The sequence below is a fragment of the Bombina bombina genome, chromosome 3 (assembly GCF_027579735.1).
Source record: "Bombina bombina isolate aBomBom1 chromosome 3, aBomBom1.pri, whole genome shotgun sequence".
Lineage (NCBI taxonomy): Eukaryota > Metazoa > Chordata > Amphibia > Anura > Bombinatoridae > Bombina > Bombina bombina.
In genome coordinates, this window is record NC_069501.1 from 792,194,518 (window position 1) to 792,216,987 (window position 22,470).

At 43.0% G+C, this 22,470-nt stretch overlaps 1 protein-coding gene across 1 annotated transcript in view; it reads left to right on the forward strand.

Annotated features, from left to right (window-relative positions):
- Positions 1-2,585: 2,585 nt before the first annotated feature.
- The window catches only part of TSGA10 (testis specific 10), a 159,408-nt gene continuing 139,523 nt past the window's right edge, over positions 2,586-22,470 (forward strand). The window contains exons 1-3 of the mRNA XM_053705457.1: positions 2,586-2,639; positions 3,853-4,068; positions 8,450-8,515. Of these exons, the coding sequence (XP_053561432.1) occupies positions 2,586-2,639; positions 3,853-4,068; positions 8,450-8,515 (336 nt within the window). The remainder of the gene's footprint in view (positions 2,640-3,852; positions 4,069-8,449; positions 8,516-22,470) is intronic.

Consider the following 22,470-nt stretch of genomic DNA (forward strand, 5'->3'; position numbering starts at 1 on the left):
CATGCTAACAGCAGACTTAGTGCGGTCGGCTCCCAGAACCTACACTAAAGATAGTGCAGGTCCTGGAAGCTAATCGTGTTAAGACTGCTGTTACTGCAGCCAGGGATCTGTCAAGAAGGGGATTGGGTTAGCGTGCTCTCCAGTGCGCATTTTTTGTTCAGCACCCTGGGTAGCGCTTGCTGATTGGTGCTAAATTTAGCCACCAATCATCAAGGGCTACCCAGGTGCTGAACAAAAAATGGTCTAGCTCCTAAGTTTACATTCCTGCTTTTCAAATAAAGATACCAAGATAAGGGAGAAAAATTAATAATAGTAATTTCGAAAGTTGCTTAAAATTGCATGCTATATCTGAATCATAAAATAATTTGGGTTTCATTATACACTAGATTTTTCTTTGCATAAATGTTTTGTAGATGATCCATTTATATTGCTCATACAGTTTTGTTTTGTTTTTTAAAATGGATAGTTTTGCTTATTTTTAAATAACAGTGCTTTGATTTTCTGACTCCTAACCAAGCCCCAAAATTTTAGGAGAATATTGATGTATACCTACTCCAGCTTGCTTCTGTTTGTGTAAAGGGTCTTTTCATATGCAAAGGGGAAGTGTCTGTTATTTCCCACTTGCAGTGGGTGTCCCAGTAACTTTTTAAACAGAGCTAAACTGGGAGCTTCTAAGTAAGTTTTTAAACTGTTTTATACTGGATTTTTATATCAGTATCTGCGCATATTATTATTTATATCAGTGTCTGTTACATGCAGTTAAATTAAAATTTGTGTATACTGTCCCTTTAAGCTTTTTAACTTAAATACCACAAAGAAGTAAAAGATACACTGCAAACCTGTGCTAACAATATAACCCCACTGTTTACCTGTCTTGATTACAAAGAGTAAAAAAAAAATCTAGAGCCTAGTAGCAATATAAAGTTAGGGTTTTGCCTGGGGCATGTTTGAATGTGCATAAGAAATGCCAAGCCACCAGTTTCCTACAAGTTGAGGGACAATATATTGAATTAATATATATATATATATATATATATATATATATACATACAAACAAAAAAAAACATTATGAAGAGTAAAAGCAGGAATGATTCAGCCCTCTAAGGCAAATGACTGTAGTGTTAGGACCAGTCTATATTGAGGCACCTTGTAAATTGGTGACTGGCTAAGCAGAATATGGCCATATTGTTTCACTAAGATCCCAATTTTATTTAAAAAGAATAGTTGTCTCTTGATGTTTTTTGTAGGCAATTTTATGCAGCGGTTCAAAAAATATGTTGTGCTTTTGAAAATGGATGTGCGCTAATACCTTTTTGTTTGTGTATTGACTAGGTCATATTGCCAGCACTCCCAAAGATGTGTATATAAACTTTTTGTAAGGTGTGCTAAACCAAATTTTGTAATTATATATATATTAGATACAACAAAGCTAAAAAAAAGTTTTTAACGTGACAACAAGGTAATAGGAAGTGTGCTTGTGCATAACATACACAAGTATCTGTTGGTCATTGGCTGATAAAGAACACAGCTCTGTTTGTAGAGAGAGATACACCTCCACATGCATAGAAAAGGAAGGAAATTATTTTTTAAATCATAAAAATGTTAAATTATTCTTAGTGGGAAAAACGTTGCCAATTATTTTTAAATGTGAAAATTTTAGTTTTTCTGCTTCCCCCAGAAGCATTCTATGGAATTCAGATGGATCCCTGGACCTGCTACATGTTACACAATAAATGTAGCAATGATTATACAATAAACAACACTTAAAAGGCTTTTAAAATATTTATTTTGCTTGCAAATATTTTGCAATGTAGTAATTAATTTATAATATACTGTATATGACTTTATTGCCCCTTTAATCGGCATCAGCACAAATTACTTTGTATCTCTATATGTATTAAATGGAACATTTTCACAAAGAAATCTAAGGACACTTCTCCACAGAATAAATGAAGGGACACGATTTGCACTTTTTTTTACCTGTATCACTGGCTGTCAGTAGCTCTGGCTGCAGACATTCAAGTTTTATTCAGAAAATCAGAATCCCCTTTCAGAATGTTAGAAATATTTTAGATGGAGGTTAAATAATAAATTGTAATAAAAATCAGTGCTATAACTTTTTAACTACATTTAATATAAAATTTACAAAATTATATATATATATATATATATATATATATATATATATATATATATATATATATATATATATATATATATATATATATATATATATATATATATATATATATATATATATATATATATATATATATAAAAAAATGTCTTGTCATACTAATCGTCCCTGTATCGTTCTAATTTGATATATGTGCTGCACTATCATTATTATTATATTTTATTGTGAAACCTTGCAGTTTAAAGTATCAGTACATCTACTGTCTGTGTTGCTGTATTTGGACAAAAAGCATGTTTACTGTAGCCAACAACCACCCTGACAACTGAGTACTTCTTAGGAGGGAAATAAATAAAAAAGTGCGGGAGTTGTCTCGGTGAATGGAGGGCTGAGCAGAGAGAGGAGGGCAGGTACCGTGCTCAGACACAAGCTCAGTGCATTACAAGTCACCATGGCTAGCAAAACTAACGTTGGGCGCAGGAGAAATGCAGAGCTGCAGATTAAGGTATTTCCTCAATTTAATTGGTATCAGTTTTATAAAAATGACACGGGCAGATGTTATATGGTTAAAAAAGAAGTAAATCACTGTTAAAAGTAAAAACAAAAAAAGTAATTTATAAATATTTTTAGATGGAATGTATTTTATTCCTTGGTTATTTGATTGAGGACACAGCCAACTATTGTTTAGAAACTTAGAGGGGAGTTAAAAAGCACTTTTATTTAGAGAATTCTGTATCTCCATATCATGTAGTGGGGAAGCTAGCAGCTTGCTGTTCAGTACTCAGGTATGGACATTGTCATTCATAGTTTACACACTGGCCACGCCTCTTGCGGGCAGCGTGAGGCATCAGTTACCATGGAGACATTATCTGAGGCTTCCCAAGAAATGGTTTAGTAATGAACACGTTGGCTGTTACTGGGAAGCTGTTCTGGTTACACCACGGCGCTATATTACTAGCTGTAGAACACACTGTGCTAAACTGTAACTAATATTCAGCAAATAAGGTAGCGTGTTGCCTGCTATGGAGCTGTAACACGTTGCAATATCAGTACTTGTTACATAGGCACACATTTGTCAGGCATTGTTTTAATAGAAGTTTAAAGCATTCGTTTTTTGTGCGCAGAATTAGCGTTCACATTTTTACGAGTTCTTAACCTGCTTTTAGTTGATCTTTTTATTTCTGTGAATACTTTTTTTGTCAATTAAATGTGATTACACAGAGTAGGGTATTCTAATTTCTTGATACCTACTTTGAGATATTCAGAATGATATCTAATTGCTATGCTCCATGCAATGCCATCTTTCTTACAGTTGGTCTGTCCCTAACTGTCCTCAGTGGAATAGATTAGATACGTGAAACCCAGCTTTATGTGCACATAATTTCTATGAAAATACGCACATATACAGTATTTATGTATTGTAATTTTAAAATTACACCTTCCCAGTTCATGTCTTACTGTTTGCAAGAAGTCTCTGCACACTCACAACAATCTATTCACACTTTTGTTTCCAATTACCACACAGTCTTAGAAAGGACAGGAACCTGTAATAATAGTAATACTAATAATAATAATAATAATAATAATAATAATAATAATATTAAATAGACCATATCAATCAATAGAAAGTAGCTTATAATAATATTTGTAGAATTAATTTTCTTTTTATCTAAATCACATTTAATGATGTCTAACTTATATATTCATTAACTTTACAGGTTGATGAGATGCAGAAAAAAAATCAGAGCCTAGAGCAGCAAATTCTATATCTACAGGAAAAAAATGAGTTAATGAGCAACCAGGTGGACGACCTCACAATGAAGAATGATCATTTGTGCAAGGGGTTAATGGAAATAGACGTACAAGCAGAACAGCTTCAAAAAGAAAAGGATAGGGCTCTGTATGCAGCTGAACATGATATGGTGGATGCAAAGGTAAATGCAGAGGATAAATGATGGATAAATGCAACCAGATGTGACAGGGCATACGTACAGACCTTTCTTGGCCAGTGATTTAATAAACTATTGGCCAGTGAAAAATTATTATCATTAGGAATGTTAACTCTGTATAGTTTTAACAAATTTCAACATTGCTTTTGCAAATGTTGTTATTATAGTGTTTGTGTAAGCAGTCAATTATGATTGCATGTCTGTGTTAAGAAGCATGTTAATAACAGAATGGCTACCAGTATTTTGCAGTAATACATTGGTAGCAGGGGGCAGAGATTGGGTGATGTAGGGGTATTGTGGGCATTCTATGAACAAAGTCTCCTGGCCTGGAACATCTCTTTTTACAAGGTTATTGTGTTTACTGGCAATATTTTGTGCAGTCCTGGGTCTCTTGAACATAGATGAAGGGGCAGCAGGATGGTTCTTCCAAATTTGGAAAAGCTGTCATTCTAGAAAAGGCCAACTAGACACCTCATTGCTCCCCTGTTCGGTGCCTACCCACTCCTTTTTCTTCTCTTTGCATTCTCCCTACTTATCTTTCCCCTTGTCATCTGAACTTTGGTATAAAATATATAACAATAACAGATAATTATTCGTTAGTATAATAAAATGTAATACAATTTATAAATACATACAGAAAGAGAAGTAGTCTGCTATGGAAAGAACAACAGCTCAGTAGCTTGTTCTATGGTCCAATCACCACCTGGGAGCAGAATCTTTTAGCCCAATTGTGCCTTTCACAGAGGAGAACTTTCCTGAAATATATCAGTCACATGGCAACTTCAGATGATTGTTTCGGCCTCCTTTGGGCCTCGTCAGTGAGGTGCAGCCATGTCCCACTAGGCACATTGGGCAAGGAGTCCACGTCTGGTTTTCCCATCACCTTTAGGGAGACTTTTTTGTATGTATTTGTATTATGATCCTGGGAAAAGTTTTCCTACATAACTGACTGTGTCTCTAGTCTTTTGTAGACTACAAAAATAGCTCTGCTATTTTCTAATCTAATAAAGCTTTTTTTTTATTTAGTGCATTGAGTAGTAAAAAGGCATCACATTTGTTTGAGGTTTTTTTTCTTAAAAATAATGTTCAAGCTATACTTACGGGTTGATTATCTAAACTTAGCCGATTCGTACATGGTTTTTCATGCCGACCCTCGCAAGGGCTTCCATAGTGGAATTATCTTAAAAAGTGGGCAGATAGCAAGATGACTACTATAGAAAGTAATGTAGCTTGCTGGAAAGGAAAACTTCACTGTCTAGGGCAAAAATAGCAGTGAGCAGGGGGCACAATTTAAAAATTAAATCCTGCATGAAAAAACAAATCACATTGCACTGCTTTCTGCTTATAGCATCAAACAATCACATCTGATTTTCGTATGCATGTGTTTTTCTATTAGGGTATGACGTGTTTTGCATATTTTGGCACAACCTCACCACCTTTAGTTTGCGAGAAAAAACAGAGAGATCAGTAGGGCGGATATGTTTAGATAATTACACTTGGGTTTGAGAGAGACAATTTCATACACGCACATGGAACGCCCATGATCAGTCCATTTTACTCTTTGTATTTTGCACTTATAAGTATGCAAGTGTACTTTAACTTCTATTTACACTGTGTATATTTAATGCAATTTATTCCTGTGTGATTTACATACAAATGTTATGTTTTTGATAAAATATGATTTTTGATGAACAATTTTGTTATGATTTATGACAATACAAATTTTTTTTCCTACGTATTTATGTCTGAATGGTTCAATTATTAGTTTTGTATGATTTTTAATTTACGATTTTCATTGTGCACTTTTGTAACGTATGCATCTTCTGCAGTGTGTGCACCTTAGCGAGACGCCCTGTTTTCAGGGTAAAAAGTGGCTTTAGAGAGTTTCACTAGGGAATTAGAACTACTATTCTTATATAATCTCACCAGCCCAGAGATCTGTAGATAATCAAGTCCTTAGTATGACATGGTCATATATTCATATATAAAACATGTGGTGTAACAGGCAATAAACTGCAATAGTCCGTAGAGAGACCGGCAATAGGGTACAGACCTCCTTGGGTATGATGCACAGTGGACAAGCTAGCGACCTCCAGCCCACAAAGTAGAAATTCAGGATTCCACAGCACCATATGTCTAATAACAAATCTTTTATTGAAGCATAAACAGCGGCATAACAAGACTTCAAATAGGAGTTTACATTTTTTTTAATTGTCAGATAAAGCAATGGGTACACATTGTGATCATATGACTGTTGTAATAAACTGTCACTTGGTAATACCCATAGTCCTGCGATGACCAAGCATTTTACACGAAGGGCCACACTTTGGAAGATCTTTTACTTCTTGATATATTGTAAAAATGTTTATAATTTAAACAAAAATGTATAGTTAAATATATCAAACTTTAAATAAGCATTGCTTTAGCTTAAAGGGACATACAAGTGCAAGAAAGAAAATGCTCTAATGTGTTAGAGGTTTTCATTATTGCACTGTTGTGCAGCTAGCTTCCAGTAGTGCACTGATCCTGATCCTCTCTAGGTATGCTCTTCAACAAATGATACCAAGAGAACATAGTAAATGTGATATTAAAAGTAAATTAAAAATTCTTCAAAATTGCGTTCTCTATCTGAATCATGAAAGTCTAATTTTGATGTTCATGTTCCTCTAAGCAATGCACTTTTTTATTTGTTTCCATGCTGTAATGAAAAAATGTGCACCTTATAAACATCCTGAGACCCTCACTAAAATCCTTCTTTCAGGGAAATTTTTCAAGGGGTTAATGTGCGATCTCGGCTAGACAAATTCAATGCATGTGAACCTTGTTTGTCTGCACTATGATACATCTGCCCCTCTGCATATCTTTTAGCTTATTAATATGCTACATTGTAAGGCCCCATTCCAAACATTTAAATGTATAGTTAAGCAGTTGAAGAGATTCTTTTTATCCATGTCGAAACTATTCTGACCAATAAGAAGAGCTTGAGTTATAAAATGATATTATAATCTGTAAGAACAGGGATAAAAAAAGGATTTTCATATAGATTTTTCTAAGGATTTTCAGAAACCTTTATGAAACCATATTATTTGTGGCCAAATCATTACAGTATGCAAGCAAATAAGAGAACATAAAATATGAAAATTAATTCTTTTAATATTGATAATATTTATCTATCTTGTTGTATGCACTTTTTTTTTACTTGTCAATTGCTATTAATTAATGGCGTGTGTAAGTAATAATTTCATATCATTTTGATAAATTTTATATACTTACCATGTTTAGACCTCAAAACACTTAATTGAAATAATTAGTGAACATTTAGATGATTATATTTTATTTGTGTACAAGTTTCTTACCTTAAAGGGACAGAGTACTGTCATTTTGGTTCCCTCTTCATAATAGGGTTCCCAATGACCCTTTTTACCTTATGGACTTAATTCAATTGTTTACAAATTGTTCTCTTAATTTTGTCATTTAAAATAGCTGCTTTTATCTGTTGCATCCTCACCTATACTGAAAATGTCAATACATAAGTACTGGTTATAAAAAAGCTATGTAAACAAGATAGTTTAAAATAAATCACTCCTAAAGGGCGGTATGACAGAGTGGTATGTCAATATTATTATTTTTATTATACTGATCTCACTGCGTATACAGTTAAAGATAGAATAAGGACTGTATGTATATATTGAAATATATGCTAATGAAGTCTGCTCTTCCTGCAAGCTCATTTGATTGAGTTGTGGTTTCAATTAGCAGAAACAGCTCATATACAAAAATTAATCAAAAGAGCCATTTGCCATACATTCTTAATTCTACAGATGGTATAACAGGTCATTGTAAACGCAATAAGAAGGAAACAAGTTTACAGTGCACTGTCCTTTTAAAAGTGTGATTTGAACTGTTATTAAATAAGATTTACAACGTGACCTGAGCATGCACAAGAACTTTAATATTGTAAAAAGCTTGTCAAATACCCTAAACATTTTGGCTAAATCAGGCAAAATGGTGCTTTAACAAATCCAATATGTACAAATCCCCAAATCCTTTGAAAATCTGCTGGAGTATTTTCTTATTAGTTGGCATAGTTTGCTGAGTTATCTCCAGGCACAGTATAAGGGTGTTTTGTGTCACAAATGCATTTGAATGTGGGATAAATGGGTTATCATTGTATTTTTTATAACTATTTGGAATCGGTTCATGGAAATTCGTGTGAAGCACCTAAATTTCTATATTGTTCATTTTTGCCTATATTGCCTGACTTTGGGGTATATTTTACAAATCACCACCAAACTAGGCAAACACAAGTTTGCATCCCTGACAATATGTTTACAGTTGGTAACCTATGCTGCTTGTGCATTTTCAGACTGAAATTCATCAGCAGAAGAACATCATTGGAGACCTAGAGCAGACCATCAAACATCTGAAATCAGTAAGTTCATAAAGACTTCTTTTTTAAAAGGTGATTGTATTTTTCACATAATTGGGCCAACATTTTGTTTTATGAAAATATCACAGAAAAGCCATCTAATACCCCAAAACTATATTTTCCTATATTAATTGTGCATGTCAGAAAATATGTGCTGCTTTGCAGAAGATATGAAAAATTTGTGAGTTTTCAGCATTTAAAAGCAGTCCTGGGAAATACCCTTTGAAAAGTCCACTGATTATATTTATCTTGACTTTGCTTTAGCCAGTCACAAATTATATGTAAATGGAACTCCTAAATTCCTCTACTAGTTTAAGTATAATGTGTCTATTAAAATAATATGAATGCAAGTTATAATCTATTAGCATTGAGCTATTTAGTTGGTGGATCAAAATACAATATTTCCAGAAAAAGTAATGACTTTGACAAGAACATTGTCGAAAAGATAATCATATAAGTGTGAGCATATGGAGTACAGTGGGGCAAAAAAGTATTTTAGTCAGCCACCAAATGTGCAAGTTCTCCCACTTAAGAAGATGAGAGAGGCCTGTAATTTTCATCATAGGTATACCTCAACTATGAGAGACAAAATGTGGAAACCAATCCAGACAATAACATTGTCTGATTTGGAAAGAATTTATTTGCAAATTATGGTGGAAAATAAGTATTTTGTCAATATCAAAAGTTCATCTCAAAACTTTGTTATATATCCTTTGTTGGCAATGACAGAGGTCAAACATTTTCTGCAAGTCTTCACAAGGTTGTCACACACTGTTGCTGGTATGTTGGCCCATTCCTGCATGCAGATCTCCTCTAGTGCAGTGATGTTTTGGGGCTGTCGCTGGGCAACACGGACTTTCAACTCCCTCCAAAGGTTTTCAATGGGGTTGAGATCTGGAGACTGGCTAGGCCACTCCAGGACCTTGAAATCCTTCTTACGAAGCCACTCCTTCGTTTCCCGGGAGGTGTGTTTGGGATCATTGTCATGCTGAAAAACCCAGCCACGTTTCATCTTCAATGCCCTTGCTGATGGAAGGAGGTTTGCACTCAAAATATCACGATACATGGCCCCATTCATTCTTTCATGTACACGGATCAGTCATCCTGTTCCCTTTGCAGAGAAACAGCCCCAAAGCATGATGCTGCCACCCCCATGCTTCACAGTAGGTATGGTGTTCTTTGGTTGCAACTCAGCATTCTCTCTCCTCCAAACACGACGAGTTGTGTTTCTACCAAACAGTTCTACTTTGGTTTCATCTGACCATATGACATTCTACCAATCCGCTTCTGGATCATCCAAATGCTCTCTAGCGTACTTCAGAGGGGCCCGGACATGTACTGGCTTAAGCAGAGGGACACATCTGGCACTACAGGATCTGAGTCCCTGGCGGCGTAGTGTGTTACTGATGGTAGCCTTTGTTACGTTGGTCCCAGCTCTCTGCAGGTCATTCACTAGGTTCCCCCGTGTGGTTCTGGGATGTTTGCTCACCGTTCTTGTGATCATTTTGACCCCACGGGGTGAGATCTTGCGTGGAGCCCCAGATCGAGGGAGATTAATAGTGGTCTTGTATGTCTTACATTTTCTAATTATTGCTCCCACAGTTGATTTCTTCACACCAAGCTGCTTGCCTATTGCAGATTCAGTCTTCCCAGCCTGGTGCAGGTCTACAATTTTGTTTCTGGTGTCCTTCGACAGCTCTTTGGTCTTCAAAGAGCTGTCGAAGGACTGTTTGAGGTTGTGGACAGGTGTCTTTTATACTGATAACAAGTTCAAACAGGTGCCATTAATACAGGTAATGAGTGGAGGACAGAGGAGCCTCTTAAAAAAGAAGATACATGTCTGTGAGAGCCAGAAATCTTGCTTGTTTGTAGGTGACCAAATACATATTTTCCACCATAATATGCAAATAAATTCTTTCCAAATCAGACAGTGTGATTGTCTGGATTTGTTTCCACATTTTGTCTCTCATAGTTGAGGTATACCTATGATGAAAATTGCAGGCCTCTCTCATCTTCTTAAGTGGGAGAACTTGCACAATTGGTGGCTGACTAAATACTTTTTTGCCCCACTGTATATTAACTACAATCTCATTGAGCACCTACCACAATCCAAATTCATAGTCCAACTAGCATATAAAGGCCTTATATGAGTCCCACATCAAGACAACCAGCTTGACCCAGTAATTATAGAATCAAATAAAAAAAGAATCAAATGTGTCCCACAAAATTGTTATAATGTCAAGGTATTGTTCATCTATTATCAAAGTTTAAAATCCTAAGGGTCACTGGGGTTGTCATGTTCCTTGTTCAGAGGAGAATTGCCTGGTATTTCGGGGCTGGACTGACCGTAATTGGCGGGATCAGACTGATATACTTCAGGAAAGTTTTCTTCTGTGAAAAGCACACTGGTCTAAAAGAAGCTGCTTCCGGGTGGTAAATCGCCATAGAACAAGCCACTGAGCTGTTGTTCGTTCCTGGTAGAGCGCTTCTCTCTTTGTATGCAAATTATTATGACCCTGGGGAAGTCTCCCTATGGGTGATGGGGGAAACCAGACGTGGACTCCTTGCCCAGTGTGCTTAGAGGAATGTGGCTGCACCTCACTGACGAGGCCCATAGGAGGCCGAAACGATCGTCTGGGGTTGTCATGTTCCTTGTTCAGAGGAGAATTGCCTGGTATTTCGGGGCTGGACTGACCGTAATTGGCGGGATCAGACTGATATACTTCAGGAAAGTTTTCTTCTGTGAAAAGCACACTGGTCTAAAAGAAGCTGCTTCCGGGTGGTAAATCGCCATAGAACAAGCCACTGAGCTGTTGTTCGTTCCTGGTAGAGCGCTTCTCTCTTTGTATGCAAATTATTATGACCCTGGGGAAGTCTCCCTATGGGTGATGGGGGAAACCAGATGTGGACTCCTTGCCCAGTGTGCTTAGAGGAATGTGGCTGCACCTCACTGACGAGGCCCATAGGAGGCCGAAACGATCGTCTGGGGTTGTCATGTTCCTTGTTCAGAGGAGAATTGCCTGGTATTTCGGGGCTGGACTGACCGTAATTGGCGGGATCAGACTGATATACTTCAGGAAAGTTTTCTTCTGTGAAAAGCACACTGGTCTAAAAGAAGCTGCTTCCGGGTGGTAAATCGCCATAGAACAAGCCACTGAGCTGTTGTTCGTTCCTGGTAGAGCGCTTCTCTCTTTGTATGCAAATTATTATGACCCTGGGGAAGTCTCCCTATGGGTGATGGGGGAAACCAGACGTGGACTCCTTGCCCAGTGTGCTTAGAGGAATGTGGCTGCACCTCACTGACGAGGCCCATAGGAGGCCGAAACGATCGTCTGGGGTTGTCATGTTCCTTGTTCAGAGGAGAATTGCCTGGTATTTCGGGGCTGGACTGATCGTAATTGGCGGGATCAGACTGATATACTTCAGGAAAGTTTTCTTCTGTGAAAAGCACACTGGTCTAAAAGAAGCTGCTTCCGGGTGGTAAATCGCCATAGAACAAGCCACTGAGCTGTTGTTCGTTCCTGGTAGAGCGCTTCTCTCTTTGTATGCAAATTATTATGACCCTGGGGAAGTCTCCCTATGGGTGATGGGGGAAACCAGACGTGGACTCCTTGCCCAGTGTGCTTAGAGGAATGTGGCTGCACCTCACTGACGAGGCCCATAGGAGGCTGAAACGATCGTCTGGGGTTGTCATGTTCCTTGTTCAGAGGAGAATTGCCTGGTATTTCGGGGCTGGACTGACCGTAATTGGCGGGATCAGACTGATATACTTCAGGAAAGTTTTCTTCTGTGAAAAGCACACTGGTCTAAAAGAAGCTGCTTCCGGGTGGTAAATCGCCATAGAACAAGCCACTGAGCTGTTGTTCGTTCCTGGTAGAGCGCTTCTCTCTTTGTATGCAAATTATTATGACCCTGGGGAAGTCTCCCTATGGGTGATGGGGGAAACCAGACGTGGACTCCTTGCCCAGTGTGCTTAGAGGAATGTGGCTGCACCTCACTGACGAGGCCCATAGGAGGCCGAAACGATCGTCTGGGGTTGTCATGTTCCTTGTTCAGAGGAGAATTGCCTGGTATTTCGGGGCTGGACTGACCGTAATTGGCGGGATCAGACTGATATACTTCAGGAAAGTTTTCTTCTGTGAAAAGCACACTGGTCTAAAAGAAGCTGCTTCCGGGTGGTAAATCGCCATAGAACAAGCCACTGAGCTGTTGTTCGTTCCTGGTAGAGCGCTTCTCTCTTTGTATGCAAATTATTATGACCCTGGGGAAGTCTCCCTATGGGTGATGGGGGAAACCAGACGTGGACTCCTTGCCCAGTGTGCTTAGAGGAATGTGGCTGCACCTCACTGACGAGGCCCATAGGAGGCCGAAACGATCGTCTGGGGTTGTCATGTTCCTTGTTCAGAGGAGAATTGCCTGGTATTTCGGGGCTGGACTGACCGTAATTGGCGGGATTAGACTGATATACTTCAGGAAAGTTTTCTTCTGTGAAAAGCACACTGGTCTAAAAGAAGCTGCTTCCGGGTGGTAAATCGCCATAGAACAAGCCACTGAGCTGTTGTTCGTTCCTGGTAGAGCGCTTCTCTCTTTGTATGCAAATTATTATGACCCTGGGGAAGTCTCCCTATGGGTGATGGGGGAAACCAGACGTGGACTCCTTGCCCAGTGTGCTTAGAGGAATGTGGCTGCACCTCACTGACGAGGCCCATAGGAGGCCGAAACGATCGTCTGGGGTTGTCATGTTCCTTGTTCAGAGGAGAATTGCCTGGTATTTCGGGGCTGGACTGACCGTAATTGGCGGGATCAGACTGATATACTTCAGGAAAGTTTTCTTCTGTGAAAAGCACACTGGTCTAAAAGAAGCTGCTTCCGGGTGGTAAATCGCCATAGAACAAGCCACTGAGCTGTTGTTCATTCCTGGTAGAGCGCTTCTCTCTTTGTATGCAAATTATTATGACCCTGGGGAAGTCTCCCTATGGGTGATGGGGGAAACCAGACATGGACTCCTTGCCCAGTGTGCTTAGAGGAATGTGGCTGCACCTCACTGACGAGGCCCATAGGAGGCCGAAACGATCGTCTGGGGTTGTCATGTTCCTTGTTCAGAGGAGAATTGCCTGGTATTTCGGGGCTGGACTGACCGTAATTGGCGGGATCAGACTGATATACTTCAGGAAAGTTTTCTTCTGTGAAAAGCACACTGGTCTAAAAGAAGCTGCTTCCGGGTGGTAAATCGCCATAGAACAAGCCACTGAGCTGTTGTTCGTTCCTGGTAGAGCGCTTCTCTCTTTGTATGCAAATTATTATGACCCTGGGGAAGTCTCCCTATGGGTGATGGGGGAAACCAGACGTGGACTCCTTGCCCAGTGTGCTTAGAGGAATGTGGCTGCACCTCACTGACGAGGCCCATAGGAGGCCGAAACGATCGTCTGGGGTTGTCATGTTCCTTGTTCAGAGGAGAATTGCCTGGTATTTCGGGGCTGGACTGACCGTAATTGGCGGGATCAGACTGATATACTTCAGGAAAGTTTTCTTCTGTGAAAAGCACACTGGTCTAAAAGAAGCTGCTTCCGGGTGGTAAATCGCCATAGAACAAGCCACTGAGCTGTTGTTCGTTCCTGGTAGAGCGCTTCTCTCTTTGTATGCAAATTATTATGACCCTGGGGAAGTCTCCCTATGGGTGATGGGGGAAACCAGACGTGGACTCCTTGCCCAGTGTGCTTAGAGGAATGTGGCTGCACCTCACTGACGAGGCCCATAGGAGGCCGAAACGATCGTCTGGGGTTGTCATGTTCCTTGTTCAGAGGAGAATTGCCTGGTATTTCGGGGCTGGACTGACCGTAATTGGCGGGATCAGACTGATATACTTCAGGAAAGTTTTCTTCTGTGAAAAGCACACTGGTCTAAAAGAAGCTGCTTCCGGGTGGTAAATCGCCATAGAACAAGCCACTGAGCTGTTGTTCGTTCCTGGTAGAGCGCTTCTCTCTTTGTATGCAAATTATTATGACCCTGGGGAAGTCTCCCTATGGGTGATGGGGGAAACCAGACGTGGACTCCTTGCCCAGTGTGCTTAGAGGAATGTGGCTGCACCTCACTGACGAGGCCCATAGGAGGCCGAAACGATCGTCTGGGGTTGTCATGTTCCTTGTTCAGAGGAGAATTGCCTGGTATTTCGGGGCTGGACTGACCGTAATTGGCGGGATCAGACTGATATACTTCAGGAAAGTTTTCTTCTGTGAAAAGCACACTGGTCTAAAAGAAGCTGCTTCCGGGTGGTAAATCGCCATAGAACAAGCCACTGAGCTGTTGTTCGTTCCTGGTAGAGCGCTTCTCTCTTTGTATGCAAATTATTATGACCCTGGGGAAGTCTCCCTATGGGTGATGGGGGAAACCAGACGTGGACTCCTTGCCCAGTGTGCTTAGAGGAATGTGGCTGCACCTCACTGACGAGGCCCATAGGAGGCCGAAACGATCGTCTGGGGTTGTCATGTTCCTTGTTCAGAGGAGAATTGCCTGGTATTTCGGGGCTGGACTGACCGTAATTGGCGGGATCAGACTGATATACTTCAGGAAAGTTTTCTTCTGTGAAAAGCACACTGGTCTAAAAGAAGCTGCTTCCGGGTGGTAAATCGCCATAGAACAAGCCACTGAGCTGTTGTTCATTCCTGGTAGAGCGCTTCTCTCTTTGTATGCAAATTATTATGACCCTGGGGAAGTCTCCCTATGGGTGATGGGGGAAACCAGACATGGACTCCTTGCCCAGTGTGCTTAGAGGAATGTGGCTGCACCTCACTGACGAGGCCCATAGGAGGCCGAAACGATCGTCTGGGGTTGTCATGTTCCTTGTTCAGAGGAGAATTGCCTGGTATTTCGGGGCTGGACTGACCGTAATTGGCGGGATCAGACTGATATACTTCAGGAAAGTTTTCTTCTGTGAAAAGCACACTGGTCTAAAAGAAGCTGCTTCCGGGTGGTAAATCGCCATAGAACAAGCCACTGAGCTGTTGTTCGTTCCTGGTAGAGCGCTTCTCTCTTTGTATGCAAATTATTATGACCCTGGGGAAGTCTCCCTATGGGTGATGGGGGAAACCAGACGTGGACTCCTTGCCCAGTGTGCTTAGAGGAATGTGGCTGCACCTCACTGACGAGGCCCATAGGAGGCCGAAACGATCGTCTGGGGTTGTCATGTTCCTTGTTCAGAGGAGAATTGCCTGGTATTTCGGGGCTGGACTGACCATAATTGGCGGGATCAGACTGATATACTTCAGGAAAGTTTTCTTCTGTGAAAAGCACACTGGTCTAAAAGAAGCTGCTTCCGGGTGGTAAATCGCCATAGAACAAGCCACTGAGCTGTTGTTCGTTCCTGGTAGAGCGCTTCTCTCTTTGTATGCAAATTATTATGACCCTGGGGAAGTCTCCCTATGGGTGATGGGGGAAACCAGACGTGGACTCCTTGCCCAGTGTGCTTAGAGGAATGTGGCTGCACCTCACTGACGAGGCCCATAGGAGGCCGAAACGATCGTCTGGGGTTGTCATGTTCCTTGTTCAGAGGAGAATTGCCTGGTATTTCGGGGCTGGACTGACCGTAATTGGCGGGATCAGACTGATATACTTCAGGAAAGTTTTCTTCTGTGAAAAGCACACTGGTCTAAAAGAAGCTGCTTCCGGGTGGTAAATCGCCATAGAACAAGCCACTGAGCTGTTGTTCGTTCCTGGTAGAGCGCTTCTCTCTTTGTATGCAAATTATTATGACCCTGGGGAAGTCTCCCTATGGGTGATGGGGGAAACCAGACGTGGACTCCTTGCCCAGTGTGCTTAGAGGAATGTGGCTGCACCTCACTGACGAGGCCCATAGGAGGCCGAAACGATCGTCTGGGGTTGTCATGTTCCTTGTTCAGAGGAGAATTGCCTGGTATTTCGGGGCTGGACTGACCGTAATTGGCGGGATCAGACTGATATACTTCAGGAAAGTTTTCTTCTGTGAAAAGCACACTGGTCTAAAAGAAGCTGCTTCCGGGTGGTAAATCGCCATAGAACAAGCCACTGAGCTGTTGTTCGTTCCTGGTAGAGCGCTTCTCTCTTTGTATGCAAATTATTATGACCCTGGGGAAGTCTCCCTATGGGTGATGGGGGAAACCAGACGTGGACTCCTTGCCCAGTGTGCTTAGAGGAATGTGGCTGCACCTCACTGACGAGGCCCATAGGAGGCCGAAACGATCGTCTGGGGTTGTCATGCTCCTTGTTCAGAGGAGAATTGCCTGGTATTTCGGGGCTGGACTGACCGTAATTGGCGGGATCAGACTGATATACTTCAGGAATGTTTTCTTCTGTGAAAAGCACACTGGTCTAAAAGAAGCTGCTTCCGGGTGGTAAATCGCCATAGAACAAGCCACTGAGCTGTTGTTCGTTCCTGGTAGAGCGCTTCTCTCTTTGTATGCAAATTATTATGACCCTGGGGAAGTCTCCCTATGGGTGATGGGGGAAACCAAACGTGGACTCCTTGCCCAGTGTGCTTAGAGGAATGTGGCTGCACCTCACTGACGAGGCCCATAGGAGGCCGAAACGATCGTCTGGGGTTGTCATGTTCCTTGTTCAGAGGAGAATTGCCTGGTATTTCGGGGCTGGACTGACCGTAATTGGCGGGATCAGACTGATATACTTCAGGAAAGTTTTCTTCTGTGAAAAGCACACTGGTCTTAAAGAAGCTGCTTCCGGGTGGTAAATCGCCATAGAACAAGCCACTGAGCTGTTGTTCGTTCCTGGTAGAGCGCTTCTCTCTTTGTATGCAAATTATTATGACCCTGGGGAAGTCTCCCTATGGGTGATGGGGGAAACCAGACGTGGACTCCTTGCCCAGTGTGCTTAGAGGAATGTGGCTGCACCTCACTGACGAGGCCCATAGGAGGCCGAAACGATCATCTGGGGTTGTCATGTTCCTTGTTCAGAGGAGAATTGCCTGGTATTTCGGGGCTGGACTGACCGTAATTGGCGGGATCAGACTGATATACTTCAGGAAAGTTTTCTTCTGTGAAAAGCACACTGGTCTAAAAGAAGCTGCTTCCGGGTGGTAAATCGCCATAGAACAAGCCACTGAGCTGTTGTTCGTTCCTGGTAGAGCGCTTCTCTCTTTGTATGCAAATTATTATGACCCTGGGGAAGTCTCCCTATGGGTGATGGGGGAAACCAGACGTGGACTCCTTGCCCAGTGTGCTTAGAGGAATGTGGCTGCACCTCACTGACGAGGCCCATAGGAGGCCGAAACGATCGTCTGGGGTTGTCATGCTCCTTGTTCAGAGGAGAATTGCCTGGTATTTCGGGGCTGGACTGACCGTAATTGGCGGGATCAGACTGATATACTTCAGGAAAGTTTTCTTCTGTGAAAAGCACACTGGTCTAAAAGAAGCTGCTTCCGGGTGGTAAATCGCCATAGAACAAGCCACTGAGCTGTTGTTCGTTCCTGGTAGAGCGCTTCTCTCTTTGTATGCAAATTATTATGACCCTGGGGAAGTCTCCCTATGGGTGATGGGGGAAACCAGACGTGGACTCCTTGCCCAGTGTGCTTAGAGGAATGTGGCTGCACCTCACTGACGAGGCCCATAGGAGGCCGAAACGATCGTCTGGGGTTGTCATGTTCCTTGTTCAGAGGAGAATTGCCTGGTATTTCGGGGCTGGACTGACCGTAATTGGCGGGATCAGACTGATATACTTCAGGAAAGTTTTCTTCTGTGAAAAGCACACTGGTCTAAAAGAAGCTGCTTCCGGGTGGTAAATCGCCATAGAACAAGCCACTGAGCTGTTGTTCGTTCCTGGTAGAGCGCTTCTCTCTTTGTATGCAAATTATTATGACCCTGGGGAAGTCTCCCTATGGGTGATGGGGGAAACCAGACGTGGACTCCTTGCCCAGTGTGCTTAGAGGAATGTGGCTGCACCTCACTGACGAGGCCCATAGGAGGCCGAAACGATCGTCTGGGGTTGTCATGTTCCTTGTTCAGAGGAGAATTGCATGGTATTTCGGGGCTGGACTGACCGTAATTGGCGGGATCAGACTGATATACTTCAGGAAAGTTTTCTTCTGTGAAAAGCACACTGGTCTAAAAGAAGCTGTTTCCGGGTGGTAAATCGCCATAGAACAAGCCACTGAGCTGTTGTTCGTTCCTGGTAGAGCGCTTCTCTCTTTGTATGCAAATTATTATGACCCTGGGGAAGTCTCCCTATGGGTGATGGGGGAAACCAGACGTGGACTCCTTGCCCAGTGTGCTTAGAGGAATGTGGCTGCACCTCACTGACGAGGCCCATAGGAGGCCGAAACGATCGTCTGGGGTTGTCATGTTCCTTGTTCAGAGGAGAATTGCCTGGTATTTCGGGGCTGGACTGACCATAATTGGCGGGATCAGACTGATATACTTCAGGAAAGTTTTCTTCTGTGAAAAGCACACTGGTCTAAAAGAAGCTGCTTCCGGGTGGTAAATCGCCATAGAACAAGCCACTGAGCTGTTGTTCGTTCCTGGTAGAGCGCTTCTCTCTTTGTATGCAAATTATTATGACCCTGGGGAAGTCTCCCTATGGGTGATGGGGGAAACCAGACGTGGACTCCTTGCCCAGTGTGCTTAGAGGAATGTGGCTGCACCTCACTGACGAGGCCCATAGGAGGCCGAAACGATCGTCTGGGGTTGTCATGTTCCTTGTTCAGAGGAGAATTGCCTGGTATTTCGGGGCTGGACTGACCGTAATTGGCGGGATCAGACTGATATACTTCAGGAAAGTTTTCTTCTGTGAAAAGCACACTGGTCTAAAAGAAGCTGCTTCCGGGTGGTAAATCGCCATAGAACAAGCCACTGAGCTGTTGTTCGTTCCTGGTAGAGCGCTTCTCTCTTTGTATGCAAATTATTATGACCCTGGGGAAGTCTCCCTATGGGTGATGGGGGAAACCAGACGTGGACTCCTTGCCCAGTGTGCTTAGAGGAATGTGGCTGCACCTCACTGACGAGGCCCATAGGAGGCCGAAACGATCGTCTGGGGTTGTCATGTTCCTTGTTCAGAGGAGAATTGCCTGGTATTTCGGGGCTGGACTGACCGTAATTGGCGGGATCAGACTGATATACTTCAGGAAAGTTTTCTTCTGTGAAAAGCACACTGGTCTAAAAGAAGCTGCTTCCGGGTGGTAAATCGCCATAGAACAAGCCACTGAGCTGTTGTTCGTTCCTGGTAGAGCGCTTCTCTCTTTGTATGCAAATTATTATGACCCTGGGGAAGTCTCCCTATGGGTGATGGGGGAAACCAGACGTGGACTCCTTGCCCAGTGTGCTTAGAGGAATGTGGCTGCACCTCACTGACGAGGCCCATAGGAGGCCGAAACGATCGTCTGGGGTTGTCATGCTCCTTGTTCAGAGGAGAATTGCCTGGTATTTCGGGGCTGGACTGACCGTAATTGGCGGGATCAGACTGATATACTTCAGGAATGTTTTCTTCTGTGAAAAGCACACTGGTCTAAAAGAAGCTGCTTCCGGGTGGTAAATCGCCATAGAACAAGCCACTGAGCTGTTGTTCGTTCCTGGTAGAGCGCTTCTCTCTTTGTATGCAAATTATTATGACCCTGGGGAAGTCTCCCTATGGGTGATGGGGGAAACCAAACGTGGACTCCTTGCCCAGTTTGCTTAGAGGAATGTGGCTGCACCTCACTGACGAGGCCCATAGGAGGCCGAAACGATCGTCTGGGGTTGTCATGTTCCTTGTTCAGAGGAGAATTGCCTGGTATTTCGGGGCTGGACTGACCGTAATTGGCGGGATCAGACTGATATACTTCAGGAAAGTTTTCTTCTGTGAAAAGCACACTGGTCTTAAAGAAGCTGCTTCCGGGTGGTAAATCGCCATAGAACAAGCCACTGAGCTGTTGTTCGTTCCTGGTAGAGCGCTTCTCTCTTTGTATGCAAATTATTATGACCCTGGGGAAGTCTCCCTATGGGTGATGGGGGAAACCAGACGTGGACTCCTTGCCCAGTGTGCTTAGAGGAATGTGGCTGCACCTCACTGACGAGGCCCATAGGAGGCCGAAACGATCATCTGGGGTTGTCATGTTCCTTGTTCAGAGGAGAATTGCCTGGTATTTCGGGGCTGGACTGACCGTAATTGGCGGGATCAGACTGATATACTTCAGGAAAGTTTTCTTCTGTGAAAAGCACACTGGTCTAAAAGAAGCTGCTTCCGGGTGGTAAATCGCCATAGAACAAGCCACTGAGCTGTTGTTCGTTCCTGGTAGAGCGCTTCTCTCTTTGTATGCAAATTATTATGACCCTGGGGAAGTCTCCCTATGGGTGATGGGGGAAACCAGACGTGGACTCCTTGCCCAGTGTGCTTAGAGGAATGTGGCTGCACCTCACTGACGAGGCCCATAGGAGGCCGAAACGATCGTCTGGGGTTGTCATGCTCCTTGTTCAGAGGAGAATTGCCTGGTATTTCGGGGCTGGACTGACCGTAATTGGCGGGATCAGACTGATATACTTCAGGAATGTTTTCTTCTGTGAAAAGCACACTGGTCTAAAAGAAGCTGCTTCCGGGTGGTAAATCGCCATAGAACAAGCCACTGAGCTGTTGTTCGTTCCTGGTAGAGCGCTTCTCTCTTTGTATGCAAATTATTATGACCCTGGGGAAGTCTCCCTATGGGTGATGGGGGAAACCAGACGTGGACTCCTTGCCCAGTGTGCTTAGAGGAATGTGGCTGCACCTCACTGACGAGGCCCATAGGAGGCCGAAACGATCGTCTGGGGTTGTCATGTTCCTTGTTCAGAGGAGAATTGCCTGGTATTTCGGGGCTGGACTGACCGTAATTGGCGGGATCAGACTGATATACTTCAGGAAAGTTTTCTTCTGTGAAAAGCACACTGGTCTAAAAGAAGCTGCTTCCGGGTGGTAAATCGCCATAGAACAAGCCACTGAGCTGTTGTTCGTTCCTGGTAGAGCGCTTCTCTCTTTGTATGCAAATTATTATGACCCTGGGGAAGTCTCCCTATGGGTGATGGGGGAAACCAGACGTGGACTCCTTGCCCAGTGTGCTTAGAGGAATGTGGCTGCACCTCACTGACGAGGCCCATAGGAGGCCGAAACGATCGTCTGGGGTTGTCATGTTCCTTGTTCAGAGGAGAATTGCCTGGTATTTCGGGGCTGGACTGACCGTAATTGGCGGGATCAGACTGATATACTTCAGGAAAGTTTTCTTCTGTGAAAAGCACACTGGTCTAAAAGAAGCTGCTTCCGGGTGGTAAATCGCCATAGAACAAGCCACTGAGCTGTTGTTCGTTCCTGGTAGAGCGCTTCTCTCTTTGTATGCAAATTATTATGACCCTGGGGAAGTCTCCCTATGGGTGATGGGGGAAACCAGACGTGGACTCCTTGCCCAGTGTGCTTAGAGGAATGTGGCTGCACCTCACTGACGAGGCCCATAGGAGGCCGAAACGATCGTCTGGGGTTGTCATGCTCCTTGTTCAGAGGAGAATTGCCTGGTATTTCGGGGCTGGACTGACCGTAATTGGCGGGATCAGACTGATATACTTCAGGAATGTTTTCTTCTGTGAAAAGCACACTGGTCTAAAAGAAGCTGCTTCCGGGTGGTAAATCGCCATAGAACAAGCCACTGAGCTGTTGTTCGTTCCTGGTAGAGCGCTTCTCTCTTTGTATGCAAATTATTATGACCCTGGGGAAGTCTCCCTATGGGTGATGGGGGAAACCAAACGTGGACTCCTTGCCCAGTGTGCTTAGAGGAATGTGGCTGCACCTCACTGACGAGGCCCATAGGAGGCCGAAACGATCGTCTGGGGTTGTCATGTTCCTTGTTCAGAGGAGAATTGCCTGGTATTTCGGGGCTGGACTGACCGTAATTGGCGGGATCAGACTGATATACTTCAGGAAAGTTTTCTTCTGTGAAAAGCACACTGGTCTTAAAGAAGCTGCTTCCGGGTGGTAAATCG